The following is a 15993-nucleotide window of genomic DNA, read 5'->3' on the forward strand; positions in this document are numbered from 1 at the left end:
AAAAATCGCATCTGTCCATGAGCTATAAGATGGAGAGAAGTTACAATGGATATTGAGTTTGAAACAAAGCAAGGCCGTGGTTAGAGCTATTACTAAAAGCCAAATAAGGAGAGACAATATCTAAAAGAAGTTAGACTGCTGCAGGATAATTGAATGAAGAAAAGCTCAAAGGCACCACATTCCATCACCTTGATCGGAATCAATTAGGAGCATTACGATGGGAGAAGGGTCCCAAAGTAACTCAATGCACAATCTTGAGAATCCATGCAAGTAGTATTTAGCTACAATGTTGAAATACCTGATAGCAGAAAAATTTTTATGAAGAATTTCAGCAAAAACCAGTCAAGATTGATAACGAGTTGAAGGGCATCCAAGAACCCTAATGCTTGGCTATGACAACGAGTTGAAGGGCATCAAATAACCCTAATGCTTGACTAAGCGAGAGCATCCGGTACCCAATCTTGATCAATATGTGTGTGTTCATCGAGTACTTGTTTTTTCTCAAGCCACATATTATTCACAGTGACTTGTGAACAGTAACATGAGTCTAAAGTCATTGACGAGCCATATTTTGAGGTAGCTTAGTGGGAGAGTTTGTGTGCGCGTATATGTGTGTATATATATCGATGATGATGACTAATGAGTTATATTAAATTAAATTATCCATTAATTCTTATTTTTTGGTTTGGAAATTGTGTGTATTCTCCTAATATTGCCCGGCGACTAGATGCAACCATTGGCCACTGCATCATTGAGCTAAGCTCCTGTTCCCACAAAAAAAAAAAAAAAAGAGAATAAAAGCTCCTGTTGTTCCTTTCGTCGTAATAAAGATACTGGGGACTCAAGATTCCCTCCGCTCTCCGGCTCAGGAACCAGACCGGAGCTTCAACCGTCATTTGAATCTTGGGGCGACAATTTCCATTCCCTTTTTCCATCGAACTCTAACCCAGAAACCGGATGAATGATTTTTGAGATTCTAGGGTTTTTGATTCGGTGGAGAAGACGATGACTGACGCCAACGGCAACAGTAGCAGCAGTAACAACCACCACCACCACCAAGAAGATCTCGGCCTGTACTTCCTGGATTTGTCTCGCCAGGGCTTATCTCAAGGTCCCTGCGACATGGACGAGGACGAGGAGGCGCCGACGGAGCTCAACACCATTAACAGCTCTGGAGGCTTTCTTGTAGTGTCCCCTGATAAGCTCTCTATTAAATACACCAGTGTTGACCTTCATGGCCACGACGTTGGTGTGATTCAAGCTAACAAGCCTGCTCCTAAGAAGCGCCTCGTCTACTATTTTGAAATCTATGTGAAGGATGCTGGAACTAAGGGTCACGTGGCAATTGGGTTTACCAGTAAGGGCTTCAAGATGCGAAGGCAACCCGGGTAAGGGCTTTGTTTTGTCTTGTGATGTTTCGTTTTGGCTATTTGGTGGCGTTAGAAAATGGGCTCGAGGAAATAGGTTAATGAATTGTCTTACTGGAAAGAAGGACATGGTGGTTTTCTTTTAGGCAGTTCGGCGATTTATGCTCTTCTTTCCTAGGAAAACTTATTAAGACCCAGTAGTAAATCATGTTGCTTTTGGTTCGTCGAGTTGTGGTCTTTGGATTTTTTTTTTTGTTTTTTGTTTTTTTGAGGAAACGGAGCAGTTTTCGCGAGAACAGGACTGAAGAATTGGGTATAGCAGAGACAGTGACTGTAAAATCTCAAATCTTATTTCTTACCATCATCCTGGGACATTTTCCTGGCACGGATACCTTTGCCTATTTGAATAGATCTTTATGCGGTAAAATCATGTCTCTTGAAGTAACAAAGTGCTTTTGCAGAGGAACCTCATTATATTTCTTTCGAGTAGGTACGTGTGCAAGATAAATATTTGATCTATTTTCTGTACAACCTGAAGGATGAAGCATGAATGTAATACTTCTTGCATATAACTTTAAGGTCCTGGTTGGCAGGAAGTATTGAAAATGAGGGATATGGACTAGAATTACAATTGAAAAAAATTATTAAAAAAAGTCTTTAGCATGAGTAATTGCTTATTACACAGGATTAGGCAAAACCATGGAAATAGGATTGGGGAATACTACCTCTCATGGTATTTCTCAATATCACATATATAGGTTTACCTAATCCCATATAATAAGCAATCTCTTATGCCAAACACTATTTTCTCAATTTCAATGCCAATCCTTATCCTTCATTTTCAATGCTTCGTATCAAACGGTATCTAAGGCTTCGAAGCATGACATTTGAAGTTTCAATTATTTGCTGACCCTTTCATTATATTATACTCTTTAGCATTCGGTGTGACTTAGGATACCGTATTCAAATTAATGGAGTCCTAAATAGGGAGTTTAATCTTATCCTGTGCTTAGCTACCAATATTTAGAGTCTTTCTTTTGAGCAAAATCAGATCAGTAGACACTGAATGCACGTGGACAGTCAGCTAGTTCTTCAGATCTTGATGCATCCTAGCATGAAATTCTTGAATGACGAAATCCTTGGATTGATTGTTAACTGAAACATGTTGCTCAATAACTTCATGAGTGTTCTCTTCGGCCTTCTTTATCCTTTTTTTTTTTTTGGCCGATATTCCTCTACTCCTTTGCAAAGGACTCACATTGCATGATCAACCCTCTTCACCGGCACATCTAATAGCCTTCTTTGAACTTGTCCAAATCACCTCAAACGATTTTTTACTATTTTCTTTTTAATAAAAGCCACTCCAACTCTTCCGCATATGTGTTCATTGCAATTCTTTTTTTTTTTTTGGTATAATCACATATTTACCTCAGCATTCTTATCTCGACTATTTCCATTTTATGCTCATGTTGTTTCTTTAAAGCTTAACGTTTACTACCATAAAGCATTGTAGTCGTGTTACAATGCATGCTATTTTTTTTTCCCAGGCCAACATAATAATATTGCATTGATTGCAGCTTAAAACTAGAGAATTTGGCTGAAAAGTTATATGGAAAAGAAGAGGCAAGAAATGCATATTGCATTTTATGGATTATTTCAAATGATGAAAATTTAAAACAGTTGAGCACATCATATTATTAATTAATAAAATAATTGATGATTAATTTTAATTATTTCAATAATCGATTAAGGGTTAATATAATTTTTGGTTTCTTAAGTTTGTCTTCATTTTAGTTTTGGTCCCTCAATTTTCAAACCATATGTTATGGTTTTTTAAGTGTTTTTCCAGTTAAAACATTGATCCTTATAATAATTTAATAAAAATCTGGACCATTTTACTCCTTGAGGGACCAAAACCTATGATTTGAGATTTGAAGGGCCAAAATCAAAATGAAGGCAAACTTAAGGGACCAAAAATTATATTGACCTATTAATTAATTAATTCTAAATATCATGGTTTTTTCCTAGGAATCTTAAGCTGTGACTGAATGGGTAGGCCTTTAGGATTTAGTTGTTACATATCTAGCCAGCTTTATGACAAATGTGTGTTTGTGATTTGGGAAAAGTTGTCTTCATCGGGCTTTTCTTTATTCTATTTCTTATTTGTTTGGAACCATGATGTAAATCCATTCTATATTGCTCGTATGCCGGTGAAGAGGGATATTTTGGGTTCAAAAACTGGCATGAAAAAGTAAATTAAAGTTGCTAAATCCGTTATTTGCTGCATTTTATTTTATTCATATGTTTACATCTAAATGTGATTTCTATTTTATCTTGTTCCTCGTTTGATGGTAGGTGGGAGCCTAATAGTTATGGATATCATGGGGATGATGGATTACTTTATCGTGGACCAGGGAAGGGTGAAACCTTTGGCCCAACATTTACGTCGGGTGATATAGTTGGTGGCGGAATTAACTATTCCACACAAGAATTCTTTTTCACGTAAGATGTCCTCTATGACTCTGTCCAATGCTTTCATTTTCTAGGAATGAATTATTTGTTATATGTTCTTTTTGATTTTGTTGTCAACGTCTCAATGATATTTGAAGAAATCAGCTTAGCAATTAAAGTCTTAGCTTCATTTTTTGTTCAGAATAGTCAATACCTTTAGGAAAATAATTAGGGTTTTTCTAGCAATAGAATAAAATATAGAATCTAGAAAAAGATAAAACCATATCTAATCAAATCTGATTTATTTTTTTGACTAAGTAAAAGAAAAAAATAATATTCCATGAATCAACTAATTAGTAAGTCCATCTAAATTGGCTTGGGCTTAGGTCTTTGTCTTCCAACACTACCTATCATGCTGGAGAATAACTGTTCATCATTCCTAGCTTGCCTGTGAAGTTTTCAGACGTTGCAATTAATAAAGCTTTGATTAGCACTTTTGCAACTTGTTGACTAGGTGGAGCGTGTACGGAACCAATTATTTTGTCTTCTATTTTTCTCTCTTGGTGATCTATCTCTACATGCATCACCCTATCATGATCCACAGGATTCTTCACAATCTTGATAGCGATTGTAGTGTCATCAAAATCATCATGGGCTGCTCTAAACTCCTTAACTGGTTTTTCAAGCCACATGTCCTCACATATTTATTGAGCTATCCTCTTAGTTTAGCTTCTACACTGCTCGAAACAACATATTGCTTTTTGCTCCTCTGTGTAACCAAGTTTCCCGCACAAAGGAGCACTAACTAGTAGTGGATCTCTTATCCATTGCTGAACTGGACCAATCAGCATCTGAATAGACTTTTATTCCTCTATAACTTGCTTTCCTAAAAAATAGCCCTTTTCTTGGTGTAGCTTTTAGATAATGTCCTATAAACTGTAGTCATATGATCCTTATCGGGATTGATTCATAATTGATTTACCACATCATTGGATAAGAGGTATCTAGCCTTCTGTAGGCTAAATAAGTTAGCTTGCGAACTAAAACGTGATATCTTTCTCTGTTGACAAGAGGACAATCTTCTCTTGCACCTAGCTTGAGATTCATTTCCATAGGTGTGGCTGCTAGCCGACATTGCATCATACTAGTTTCTTTCAACAAATCAAGAGTGTGCTTCCTCTTGGATACAACTATGCCTTGCTTAGACTTTGAAACTTCCATACCTGCGAAATATCTTAATTATCCTAGGTTTTTCATCTCAAATTCTGCAGCTAATAACTTCTTTTAAGCTTTCCAGGTGGTCAATATCATCACCTGTAATAATGATGTCATCAACATAACCCTTCTTGACTACATTTGCAAACCTTTCAAACCAAGCACATGGGCTTCTTTGAGACTACACAAAGATTTTTGTAGTTTGCAAACTCTATTTTTATTTTCTCTGTTTTTGAATCTTGGAGGAACATCCATATAGATCTCTTCCTCTAAATCACTGTTGAGGAGGGCATTTTGCACATGAAGTTAATGCAATGACCAATCAAAGTTAGCTGCTAGTGAAAGATGCGCCTTAATGCTGTTGAGCTTCGCTACCGAAGCAAAAATCTCTGATAGTTAATTCCATATTGTTGAATAAATCCCTTAACAACCAACTTTGCCTTATATATGTTTGTTGAACCCTCAGGTTTTTATTTCTTTGTTAATACCCAATTACACCTTACAGTGGATACAGTATTCAGGAAGCTTAGTTAACTCCCAAATACCATACTTGACTTCAAGGCTGTCACTTCAAGGCTGTCATTTCTGCATTACTAGCATTTCTCCATTTAGGAATCTCTGTAGCTTCATGTACATTTGTGGGGATTTCATCATCTGAAATTCTATTTGTGAATGCCCTCGAAGCAAGGGATAATTTTTCGTAAGATACAAAATGAGCAATTACGTACTTGGTAGTACGAGATCTTACCCCTTTTAAGGCTAGAGGTCAACCTAGGTTATCTTGTGAGGGATTTGATGTTGAGTTGGATGATCGGCGTGATGTACTTGAGTTTTCAATGCTTGGCTGCTGTTCTGGTATTGTAATAGCAAGGCAGATCATGAGAATTATTATGGATAAAAAAACCAACAATTGTTTATCTTTATTGGACTGCAGCAATTGCTTTATATTTGTCTAATAAGCTGTAAAATCACTGACTGCAGTCCACTTTAAATATTTGTTCTGTTAAGCTTGTTTACAGTATTGGGTGCTTGCCGAAACATAAAGATATTTATAATTAATTTTTGTTTTCCTAACTGTTTTGATGACAGTAAAAATGGGCAAGTTGTAGGGACAGTTTACAAGGACTTGAAGGGTCCTCTTTTTCCAACCCTTGCTGTCCATAGCCAAAATGAAGAGTATGTTGTTGTACTGCTTCCTCTTAGTATTAAGTATATCTGTGCATTTATTTATTTATTAATTAACTTGCATATTCTTTTTTATATTTTTCTAATAGTTTCTGAGTGGAGTAGATACCTGTGATAGTGGATAATTGTGTTACCATCTTCCATATATCGAGACTTGAGATTGTTCAATTGATTACAGTTTAAATACTTAGTTGGAGAGGTTACTTCCTATGTATGCATTAAGCTCTAGTTAATACTTCTGTTTAATTATTCTTTTGGTTGTTCTGGTCCCTCCTTTGCTGAATTTTGGGATCTTTACTATTAGGAAATCATTGATAGGAGAAAGATGATATATTCATATGAAAATTTTATATGGCATGTTCTGTAGTTGTGAAATAAAGATTAAGTTTTCTGAGGGACACTGTGCCCCTTGCCAACATCTGCTGGTGCTACTTTCATTTACTTGTTTTTTTTTCCTTTTGAAACATTGATTTGTCTCATATGTATGTATTTCTGGAACCTTGGATTACTGCCACTCTGCTTTTCTGATATTGAGCATCTTACAGCATCGTTTTGCATATTTGAAAATTGGTTGGGATGTTTCATTTTTTTTTAAAAGCGTGTGATGTCTATATATGACAGGGTGCATGTGAACTTTGGGCAGAAACCATTTGCTTTTGATTTGAAGGTGAGAAGCATTGTCAATTCCATTTTTCTTATTTATTTTTGTTGTGTTTAACTGGGTATATCTTACCTTGCGATAAGTCTTTTTTAGCCTTTTCTTTTTATTTTATGATGCCAATAACATCTGCAAACTTTACTCTCGTGTAATTTTCTTGCAGCTTTTTCACTTTTACGAAATAAGAAAATGGATATTTCAATTGTCCCTCTTTAATTACAAACTTATGATTGTGTCAGAAGTTAATTTTGTTGGAAATCAATCAGAAGTCTCTGCCAGCACTGTTCTAAGCTGCTTTCCTAACATACTTTGATTTTTCTTGTTTAATATCCTTAATTGCTAATAATTTGGTGTTAGTGTAAATATTTAATAAAGATGAAACTACTATACAAGCCGTGCATTCCAATTTGTCCCTGCGTAGATTGTTAGATGAGCTGGCTGACTAATATGTACAAAGGCCCTCTAAGAGAGAGTAACTTTGCCATATCACTAATTATCTCCGCAAAGCCCATTTTGTCACGGGAATTGTTTTTTTCCCCCAAGGAAATCGTAGAGTTTAACTTGAAGTTATTTGATTTTTTCTAAATTTTATTCGTGTATTTGCTTATATGCCTAAATATTTCTATTATTGGATAAGGAATTTGAAGCTCAAGAGAGGATGAAGCAACAACTGAAAATCGAGGAAATAGCTCTGCTACCAAACGTTAGTTATGGGTGAGATACGTTACTTTTTATTCATAGAGATAGTATAGTCTAAATTGCTCTCTTCTTTATGAAGAGATGGCTTGATTTCACGGCGCAGCCTTCTATTATTAAAATCTACATTGCCCTTCTGTTAAAAAGAAAAGAAAAGAGAAGAAACGAAAAGAAGAAAAGGAAAACAGACCTATAGCTAAATTCATCTTGCCCTTCTCTGAATTTTAAAAAATTATTTCTTAAATTTGATGGTTTCTTGGTTACAATGGGTTTATCTGTAAGCTGTCCTGTGGTCTCAAAGGGGGTATTTTAGACTTTCATAATAAAGGGGAAGGTCATTCAATTGGTGGTCTCTCTGGTGCGGTGGTGCGAGGGAGTTATTTACCCTTAAAATTGCTCTTTCTGTTTTTGGTAGAATAAATATATCTTCTCTTTTCAATTATTTTTTATTGGGTTAGTAACGACAATGCCAATTTTCTTGCTACAAATGACCTGAACTAGCTCCCTGTTGTATGATTTTCTCCATAGGCTTTCTAAAAAGGGAAAAAACTGGCACTTTCTTGCTAATCTATATATGGCACACATGGCCAATTGGAAATTTGGGCACCACAGCAATCTTGCTATATCAGATTTTAACGTTTTGATGATATTACACGTATACTCGGTGTGCAGTAAAAAAATGAAGGTTGGAAGCTTTGTTAATGCCGGTCAAATGAAAATCTATATGTTTGGTTATGAACTTGTCTCAACTTGTTGTGGAGATGAAAAAACTGCTTGAGTTTTAAGAAAAGTGCTTCGGTTACTTTACAAATGTTATTGAACTAGATATACAGTTGTTTTAAATGGCTCCATAATTTTCTTTTTTGGTCGTGGACAGGAAGGAAAAACTGGTGCTATTCCTTTGAGCCCTTTAATTCGTTCTTCCACAAAAGTTTCCCTTGCTCACTTAATTTACTTAACCCTTTAATTCCTAGAAATTGAAATATCACTATAAGATCTATAGCAAGTCAAGCTATGTACAATCCATGAACATTGTGGCTTATTTCTAAAAATTGGGGCATTACATGGGACCCACCATCTAGTTTTAGTTTAAAACCCTAATATATTTGATTGATGACACAATTGGACTGTGATTATATATAAAGGTGTATTTATAAACACACACACACACACACACACGAACACATATTTCTAGAATTTTCCCTTGCTCTAATAATTTTGGGTTAAACTAGAGATTATTATTATTATTTTTTTATTTTTTATTTTTTTGTGATTATATATATCTTTCATAGGAAGAAATTGGTTAACCACCCCAAATTATAGGATTTTGTGAGAGGGAATATGGCATGACTCATTTATAACGAATGAGGTGTGGTAGAATCCTTAATTTTTCATTCTGTCACTCCTTACAAGACTTCAGAGAATATATTATGTGGAAGCCTTGGTCGTTGGCTAGAAAAAACTTATTTTTATGATGCAAACATGGCGCTTTGTTCTTTTATAAAGGCTGAAATTACCGATCATTCGTTGGCTATTTCATTACTGATATTTTGGGAATTGATACTACCTAGTATGTGATGAATACATCCATATATCTCTGGATTTCTGAGGTACTCCTTTTTCATCAGAATTGTTCGTTCCTACCTTCTACACTATGGCTATGAAGATACACTCAATTCATTTGATGTGGCTGGTAGAAGTACTGTTCCCCCTGTAAACATAGCGCGAGAAAATGGAGTTGATGGCCAAGATATAACATATGCTTTAAGTCACCGAAAGACTCTACGACAGGTATGCTGATATTGTGCACATTTTGTTGCATGTTTGGCTGGATAAACGAGATTATAGTCTGACTTCTGTTGAAGTATTTTGGCAATGAAGAGAAAGAACACGGTCCCTGCTGAATGCAATCAAGTTCCAATAGTATTTTGTATTAAAACTTGAGTCTTGCACATATGTATATTGATTGATCCATGTTCGTTCACCCAACGCCTAACTAGGATGCATACAGCAGAGAGAATAATGACGATGCGTGGGGGGGGAGGGGGGGACCGTTGAGAGTAGTTATGAGGTTTCACAAGATGACGTGACCCATGCTTAACAAACTAGTCGCATGGTGCATGGGACTCGGGTATATATGGGCTGCTTGTGGTTCATAGAGGAGTAAAGGAAGAATTTGATGGGCCTGGAGCTACAAGGAGTGTTAGAGGGCTTACTTTGAGGAGCATGAAGAGAGGAGTATGTATGAAGGCCTAAGATTGTATTACATGCTGATTAGAGGGCTAGAGAGATCCAAAAAGGGAAAAACTCTGATTTTAATTAATTATGCAGTGATGCAGGAGGCGCAGAAGAGCGTAGGTCGTTTGAAGGGAATAGGTAGGAAGATTTTGAGTCAAGGGCAGGGGAAGGAAGAATTCTGTGTGGCTTGGGAGAGACGCTAAGGGTTGGTTCTGTTATTTCTTTTTATTTCTGTATTTTCTTATCAGTGACTATCTAGATAGCTATTTCCATGAAAGTGATCTATCAAAGTCACTGTGGATCTGCTATACTGCCATGAGGATTTAATTAGTGTGAGCTCCAATTTATTATATGTGATTTAATAATTATGAGTGACAATGCGCATGATAAGGGAGTTGCATGCACAAGGAACACTTGGAAGACAGATGGATGCATTTATTAAAATTTTCGAGCAAGCTGGAAGCAATCTTAGAGCCTGTTTGGTTCAACCCCATTGCAGGCATGCAATGGAAATGAAGATTGCATTGCCGAAAAAACATGTTTGGTTACTCTTTAATTTGGTAATGGAATTTACCATGGTAATGATTATTACCAAAAATATGGTAGTATCCATTCATACCTCCTCCCCCTCGTGAATCCCCATTGCCACACATTGCGTGTTTTAAAACATTTCTGTTTGTTCTCACCTTGTCCTGTCTTCCTACATTATTGACCACCACCTCCATCCAGCCCTTCTCTTTTTCCTCCGTCCCTTCATCATCATCATCTCCTCCTTTGCCCTCCTCATTCCATTAGTATTGTTATCTCCATCCTTTGCCTTCAATATTTGAAGTTGTGAATCTCTTTCTCAAGTCTTTTTCTACGAATGTCTTCTCTAGATCTATTTTCTGCAGATGTTCAGATCTGTATCTGTGGTGACAAGCTTCAGGTTTTTGCGTTTCTGTAGTTTATATCTACATGGAAGATTAGTTTTTCCTATATACAATTTGAACCCACATTTAAAACTTGATTTATGGATTGTTGCTCCGGATTTGTTGATTCTTGTCTGCATTTGCCATTGACAGTAGTGTTTTGGCTGAGGAAGAAGACGACTGAGGATGGAGAGCCTTTTTTTTAATTTAGGGGCATTTGGGACCTTTTATGATTCTGACTAAATATAACAAATAATTTCTACGCATCTTGTTAATAACAAACCAAACATATTGATGGTTACCGTTATTGTATTGCACTCCATTGCATTACTAAGGGAGTCTGCAATTGAACCAAATGTGCCCTTAGTGTTCTGTCTTTAATTTGTGGCAAATATCACAATATCTGAATAATGCTCTTTATTTGAAATCTGTTATCGTCTTTTTTTCCTTCCTTTGTTTTTTCTTTTTTTCCCAATAAAAGTTTTGTATCTCTGTCAGAATTTTAAGGGAGTCAGGGCTTTACATTATCTCACAAGTTAATAATGAAGAATGTAAAAAGTATATTAGTGTTGATATTTGTAGTTATTTGCAAATTAGTGTAAGGGGGTGTTTGGTTTACCCAAAAAGCACCTTTAAAAAGTTCTTTTACGCAAGTTGAGACAAAACTCCTATTTAACTTTGTATACCGTAAAACCACCTTTAAAACCATGGTTTGGTTTTCACCCAAACACCTCCTAAACCATTAGTAATGACAAGGATGAGAAATGAAGAAGTCTATGAAATTGCTTTTATTTTATTTTAATTGCTTTTAGACTACTCTATTCTAGGCTTTAAGCACCCTTTTGTTATTTATATATTTATATTTTTATTTCTCACTAGAAGTTTTTTCTTGTGCTGTATACGTATGTTTTGTTTCTACTAGGGCTAGTTAAGGTTTTCAATTGGTTATTAAGATTCTGATTCTCGTTCAAGCCTCTGCCTCCACACTTTATTTCTCTTCTATCATCTACCTCATTTTCCGTCATCTCTCTCTGTTACTTCACTATTTGTCATACATTAGTTAATGTTTAAGAGAGGCTGTGATATGGAAGAATAGTGTTTCAATCTGTTATACTGATTATCGAAGTGTTTAATCAGGTTTGGAAATTGGGGATAAATTGTCAGTTTCTTTCAAGCTCTTGCATCCTTATCAATTGTTCCTGTAGCATTTCCCCTAATTTTGTTATTGCTGTTATATCATGGCTTTACTGATTTACAATTGTAATTAGTCTGATGTCTTTTCTCTTTTAATGAAGCTAATCAGAAATGGCGAGATTGATGCTGCCTTTAGTAAGTTGCGTGAATGGTATCCACAGATTGTTGAGGTGGGTTGTCTTGGACCATACAGTTGCTTTCAGAAGTATCTATTTATATTCTGCTTCTAATCTAATCCTTCAAATTTATTAAATGAAGTGCTATCAAGTCAGTCTGTTCTGGGGTATATGTGATTTATAGTTGAAACTTAATGTTGTGATGTACGTGATTTGTTGAATAAATAATGGTGTTCTGTTTACGATTTGCACCATAAGTCGGTGGAAGTAATAATATGCTTCATTTGCATTGTTTGTCGCTTGTTCTGTGCTTATGTTGTTTAAGGACTCTTCAACTTAGTGGGAAGTCTGCTTTCATCTTATTGATGAAAGAACTCATGGTTAGATGGAAATTGACTTCTTTACTTTCCTAATAAGACAGGAAAAATATGCTAGGCAAAGTAGGAAGTAGCTACACATTTTGAGAGTACTTGTGTTCATAGTGTAAGATATGACAAAAATGGAGGAGTTCAGATTAGTTGATGCCCTGAAGCTGTAATTCTCTGATAAAATCGGTCTCTATAATTTAAAGGGAAAGCATAATTGAAAATTCTAAGGCATTGTTAACTGCTACATTTTGGAATCTAGATCGTATGGTGTTGGTCTTTCCTTTTATGAGAATGAAGCCTCTCATGCTTCTTTAATTTTACCAAGCAACTGCTGATCAACACTCCTTCACAAGTTGGGAGGTAAAGAACCAACGAAGCTCAGCTTCAAGCTTAATACTTCAAAATTGTTCTTTGTAATGCTTTGGTTAATAAACAACCATACTAGCATAGTTCTTTGAAATTGTTCTCTGACTAAACTAGTCATTCAACATCTGCATTGCTGAACAAGTCTCAACAGCCTTTTGTTGTTCCCTTTGAAAGAAGAGCCTCCCTCTCCCCACCCCTTTCTTTTTTTCATTTTTCATTTTTCACTTTTCACATTAAGAAGGTTTGGACTCTTGACCTATATTTATGCTTCGCCCCTCTTACAATCTTATGCTCCACTCTTACCAGTCTCATTTGACGGTTTTTTACTGTTTAGCCAAAGTTCCAGCAAATGTTCTTAGTGTAACCAATGTTTTGACAGTGATCACGCCAAGGTTTTCTTGATTTATTTGATTAGTGTCAAATGTTGGTGTATGTCTAGGAACCAAGGTGAAGGATTCTCTCTCTCTGTCCCCCCCCCCCCTTTTGGTCTAGATTTTGGGCTATTAGTGATTGCTTTCTACTCTCGTCAATCCTCCCTCTTCAGCAAACACTTCTCTTGGAGATTGTAATGGTTATATGGCTGTGATATTTTCCCTTACCCCTAAAACGTAGGATTAATTTTTAGGAGGAAATTATAAATTCTCAACAATTTTCTTATAATACTTTATGCAACATCAATGGTCAGTTTTGTACATATATAATTGATGGCTGCATATTCAAAGATAATTATAGTATTGTCTATTGGGTAACATTCACCTTTAAAGACTGTCAATGGTACTCCTTCAATTTTTCTTTTTCTAAAAGAGCTTTTATGTTTCTACTAAGGAGTAATGAAGAATACGATGCCCAAATAGCTTGCTTTATTTTGTAGGCTAAAATCCTAGGAGGTTGGTTGGCACCGGGATCTGCCTGATTACATAATAATTGAGGAAATGAAAAAAGTCAACAGAATTAAAAAAAATCATATTTGCCGTCATATATGGAGTCTAGTGCAGCTACTGAAAACCTAATTAAACCCTAGACTATCATAACAGCCTTGGCCGAAGGCCCATATGGGCATCAATACTGCCCCTCAAGCTGATGAATAGACGTCTATTATTCCCAGCTTACTTCTAAGCTCTTCAAGTTGTGGTCTTGCCAATGCTTTGGTGAAGAAGTCTGCCGCTTGGCAATATGAGGGAACGAGCTAGATTAATGATTATGGCATCCATCTTTTTTTTTTTGATAAAATGCTTGTCTATGCCAACATGCCTAGTCCATTTGTGGTGAATAGGATTTCTCACCATTCCAATAGCTGACATACTGTCACACGTTAGCTTGATAGGTGAATTTACTCAATTTAGTGCAAGTTTTAATTCTTTTACCCTAAGAATTCACAAACCTTCACATGCGTCGTGAGGGTTGTGTCTAATTCTCTTTTTTCCCCCCCCCCCCCTCAAATGAGGTCTGTTATTCTCAGCTCTGGATACAGTGGTGCCAATGTGTTATTTTGGGAGGGTTGCTTTGATATATCTAATTGAAGCATCACTCGTTAATTATTATCATCTCTTAAGTGATCACTGTTAATTTTGGTTTTTGCAGGATGATGCATCAGCTACATGCTTTCTTCTTCATTGTCAAAAATTTATTGAATTAGTTCGGGTATATTCCTTTCTATATTTAGTTTGATATATGTAAAATTCTATGCTTGGAAATCTTAGTTTTCAAATGGAAAGTTTTTGGCCCTCATTTAATGAGATGTAGGCTGGTATTTTTCATGGCTGATGCTAAATGCTTAACGGTATATATTCATATGCTCCCTTCTTTCAACATATAGATGTGGGCCTTGTATAGAGTCTATAAATTGAGTCACGCTATTTATTTTTGCCATTTGAATAATGTGGCTTTTTACAGATTTTATTTATATATATCAACTTATCTTACTGAAAATCAAGCGCGAAGTGCCAACACACCTTTATAAAGTTTGTTATTAACTTGAATGTCTTTTTGTTCTCTTAGCTTTTCTTTTGGGGTCAAACTTCTGAATAGGTAACATTTTGCATTTCTGTTTGTAACATAATAGGTTGGAGCGCTGGAGGAGGCGGTCAAGTATGGAAGAATAGAATTGGCAAGATTTTTTGGGTTGCCTACTTTTGTGGATTTAGTTCAGGTGAATTTCCTCATTAGAAACTGCTGCACTGGTAGCTCCTATGTCTATAAATTTCTGAGGGCCTCGTTACGTTTTCACTATTAATATATTTTAAGTTTTGACAGTTGCTGTTTGACTTCTAATTTTAATTCGTCCTTTTGTGAAGCACGTCTTGTATGCTATTATAGGTTTTGTGTATATAGTAGGCAATTTAGGTTTCTCATTGGGTTCTCTTTGGTTTAGGATTGTGTTGCATTGCTGGCATACGAACAACCACAGGAATCCTCTGTAGGTTATCTCCTTCGGGACTCGCAGCGGGAAGTTGTTGCTGATACAGTAAATGCAATGATCCTGTCCACAAATCCCAATGTGAAAGATTCAAAGAATTGCTTGCGCTCATATCTTGAAAAGTTGCTCAGACAGCTCACTGCTTGTTGCTTAGAGAGAAGGTCTTTGAACGGCGATCAAGGAGAAGCTTTTCAACTGCAGAGAGTGCTTAGCAGTGGTAAAAATTGCTAGTGCTGGCTAGTGTCACTGTTGCCCTTCTCACTCTTGACACAATCCTGGCCTATTATCATGATCACAGTTCTAAAGAGGATGCAAGGTCATCATCAAATTCAAATTTATGCGAGTCTCTTGCAATGTTTTCCTTCCTCATCCCTATCTATAATTGCATATACTCCATTACTTCTGAAAGTGGGGTCCTTTGTGCATTCAAGCTTGTAATTGATAGAAATAATAAATTGAACGAGTAATGATTTCATTGTATGTAGGAAGCTCAAAAATCTATTTAGCAAAATGGAAGTTTCGTCTATGCGAGTGCCTGAGTTGCAACAATCATGGAATGAGTTGCGAAAGAAAAGAGACCACTTCTCGTCTCAATTCCAGCTAGAATTGAAAAAACGGGCTGAATCTTGAGTTGACCCGCTTAAGTTAGAGTCGGGCTTTTATATTAGAGTCTTAAAAGAGAAGTTGGACTGAAAAAGGTAACATTTGATACATGGCGTGCGTCTAATTTTACTCACCCTTAGTAGATCACACAGACAACATTCAAAAGAAAGAGAGAAAATTTGCAATAATTGTTGGAAAAATGACAAAAA

At 36.0% G+C, this 15993-nt stretch overlaps 1 protein-coding gene across 2 annotated transcripts; it reads left to right on the plus strand.

Annotated features, from left to right (window-relative positions):
• The first annotated feature begins 802 nt into the window (after positions 1–802).
• On the plus strand, positions 803–15730 carry LOC114755503 (ran-binding protein M homolog). Of its 2 annotated transcripts, XM_028944386.1 has the most exons (10): positions 804–1388; positions 3723–3869; positions 6123–6209; positions 6840–6885; positions 7514–7590; positions 9201–9363; positions 12017–12085; positions 14347–14406; positions 14828–14914; positions 15137–15730. In XM_028944386.1, the coding sequence occupies exons 1-10, from the start codon at positions 1006–1008 to the stop codon at positions 15410–15412; spliced, it is 1395 nt and encodes a 464-aa protein (XP_028800219.1). In that variant the 5' UTR covers positions 804–1005; the 3' UTR covers positions 15413–15730. The 2 variants fall into 2 exon arrangements, with proteins under 2 accessions (XP_028800220.1, XP_028800219.1); XM_028944387.1 differs by lacking the exon at positions 6123–6209 and having other exon boundaries at positions 803–1388.
• Positions 15731–15993: the final 263 nt, after the last annotated feature.

The sequence above is a fragment of the Neltuma alba genome, unplaced genomic scaffold, assembly GCF_004799145.2.
Source record: "Neltuma alba isolate B1F8T4 unplaced genomic scaffold, ASM479914v2 tig00010280_pilon, whole genome shotgun sequence".
Taxonomy (NCBI): Eukaryota; Viridiplantae; Streptophyta; class Magnoliopsida; order Fabales; family Fabaceae; genus Neltuma; species Neltuma alba.

What these genes read in the sequence shown, in the direction of transcription:
- LOC114755503 (XM_028944386.1), top strand. Translation starts at nt 1,006, where the DNA reads ATGACTGACGCCAACGGCAACAGTAGCAGCAGTAACAACCACCACCAC. An exon ending in ACACAAGAATTCTTTTTCAC is followed by an intron (nt 3,870 to 6,122) that starts GTAAGATGTCCT and finishes TTTTGATGACAG; the next exon opens with TAAAAATGGGCAAGTTGTAG. An exon ending in GTCCATAGCCAAAATGAAGA is followed by an intron (nt 6,210 to 6,839) that starts GTATGTTGTTGT and finishes TATATATGACAG; the next exon opens with GGTGCATGTGAACTTTGGGC.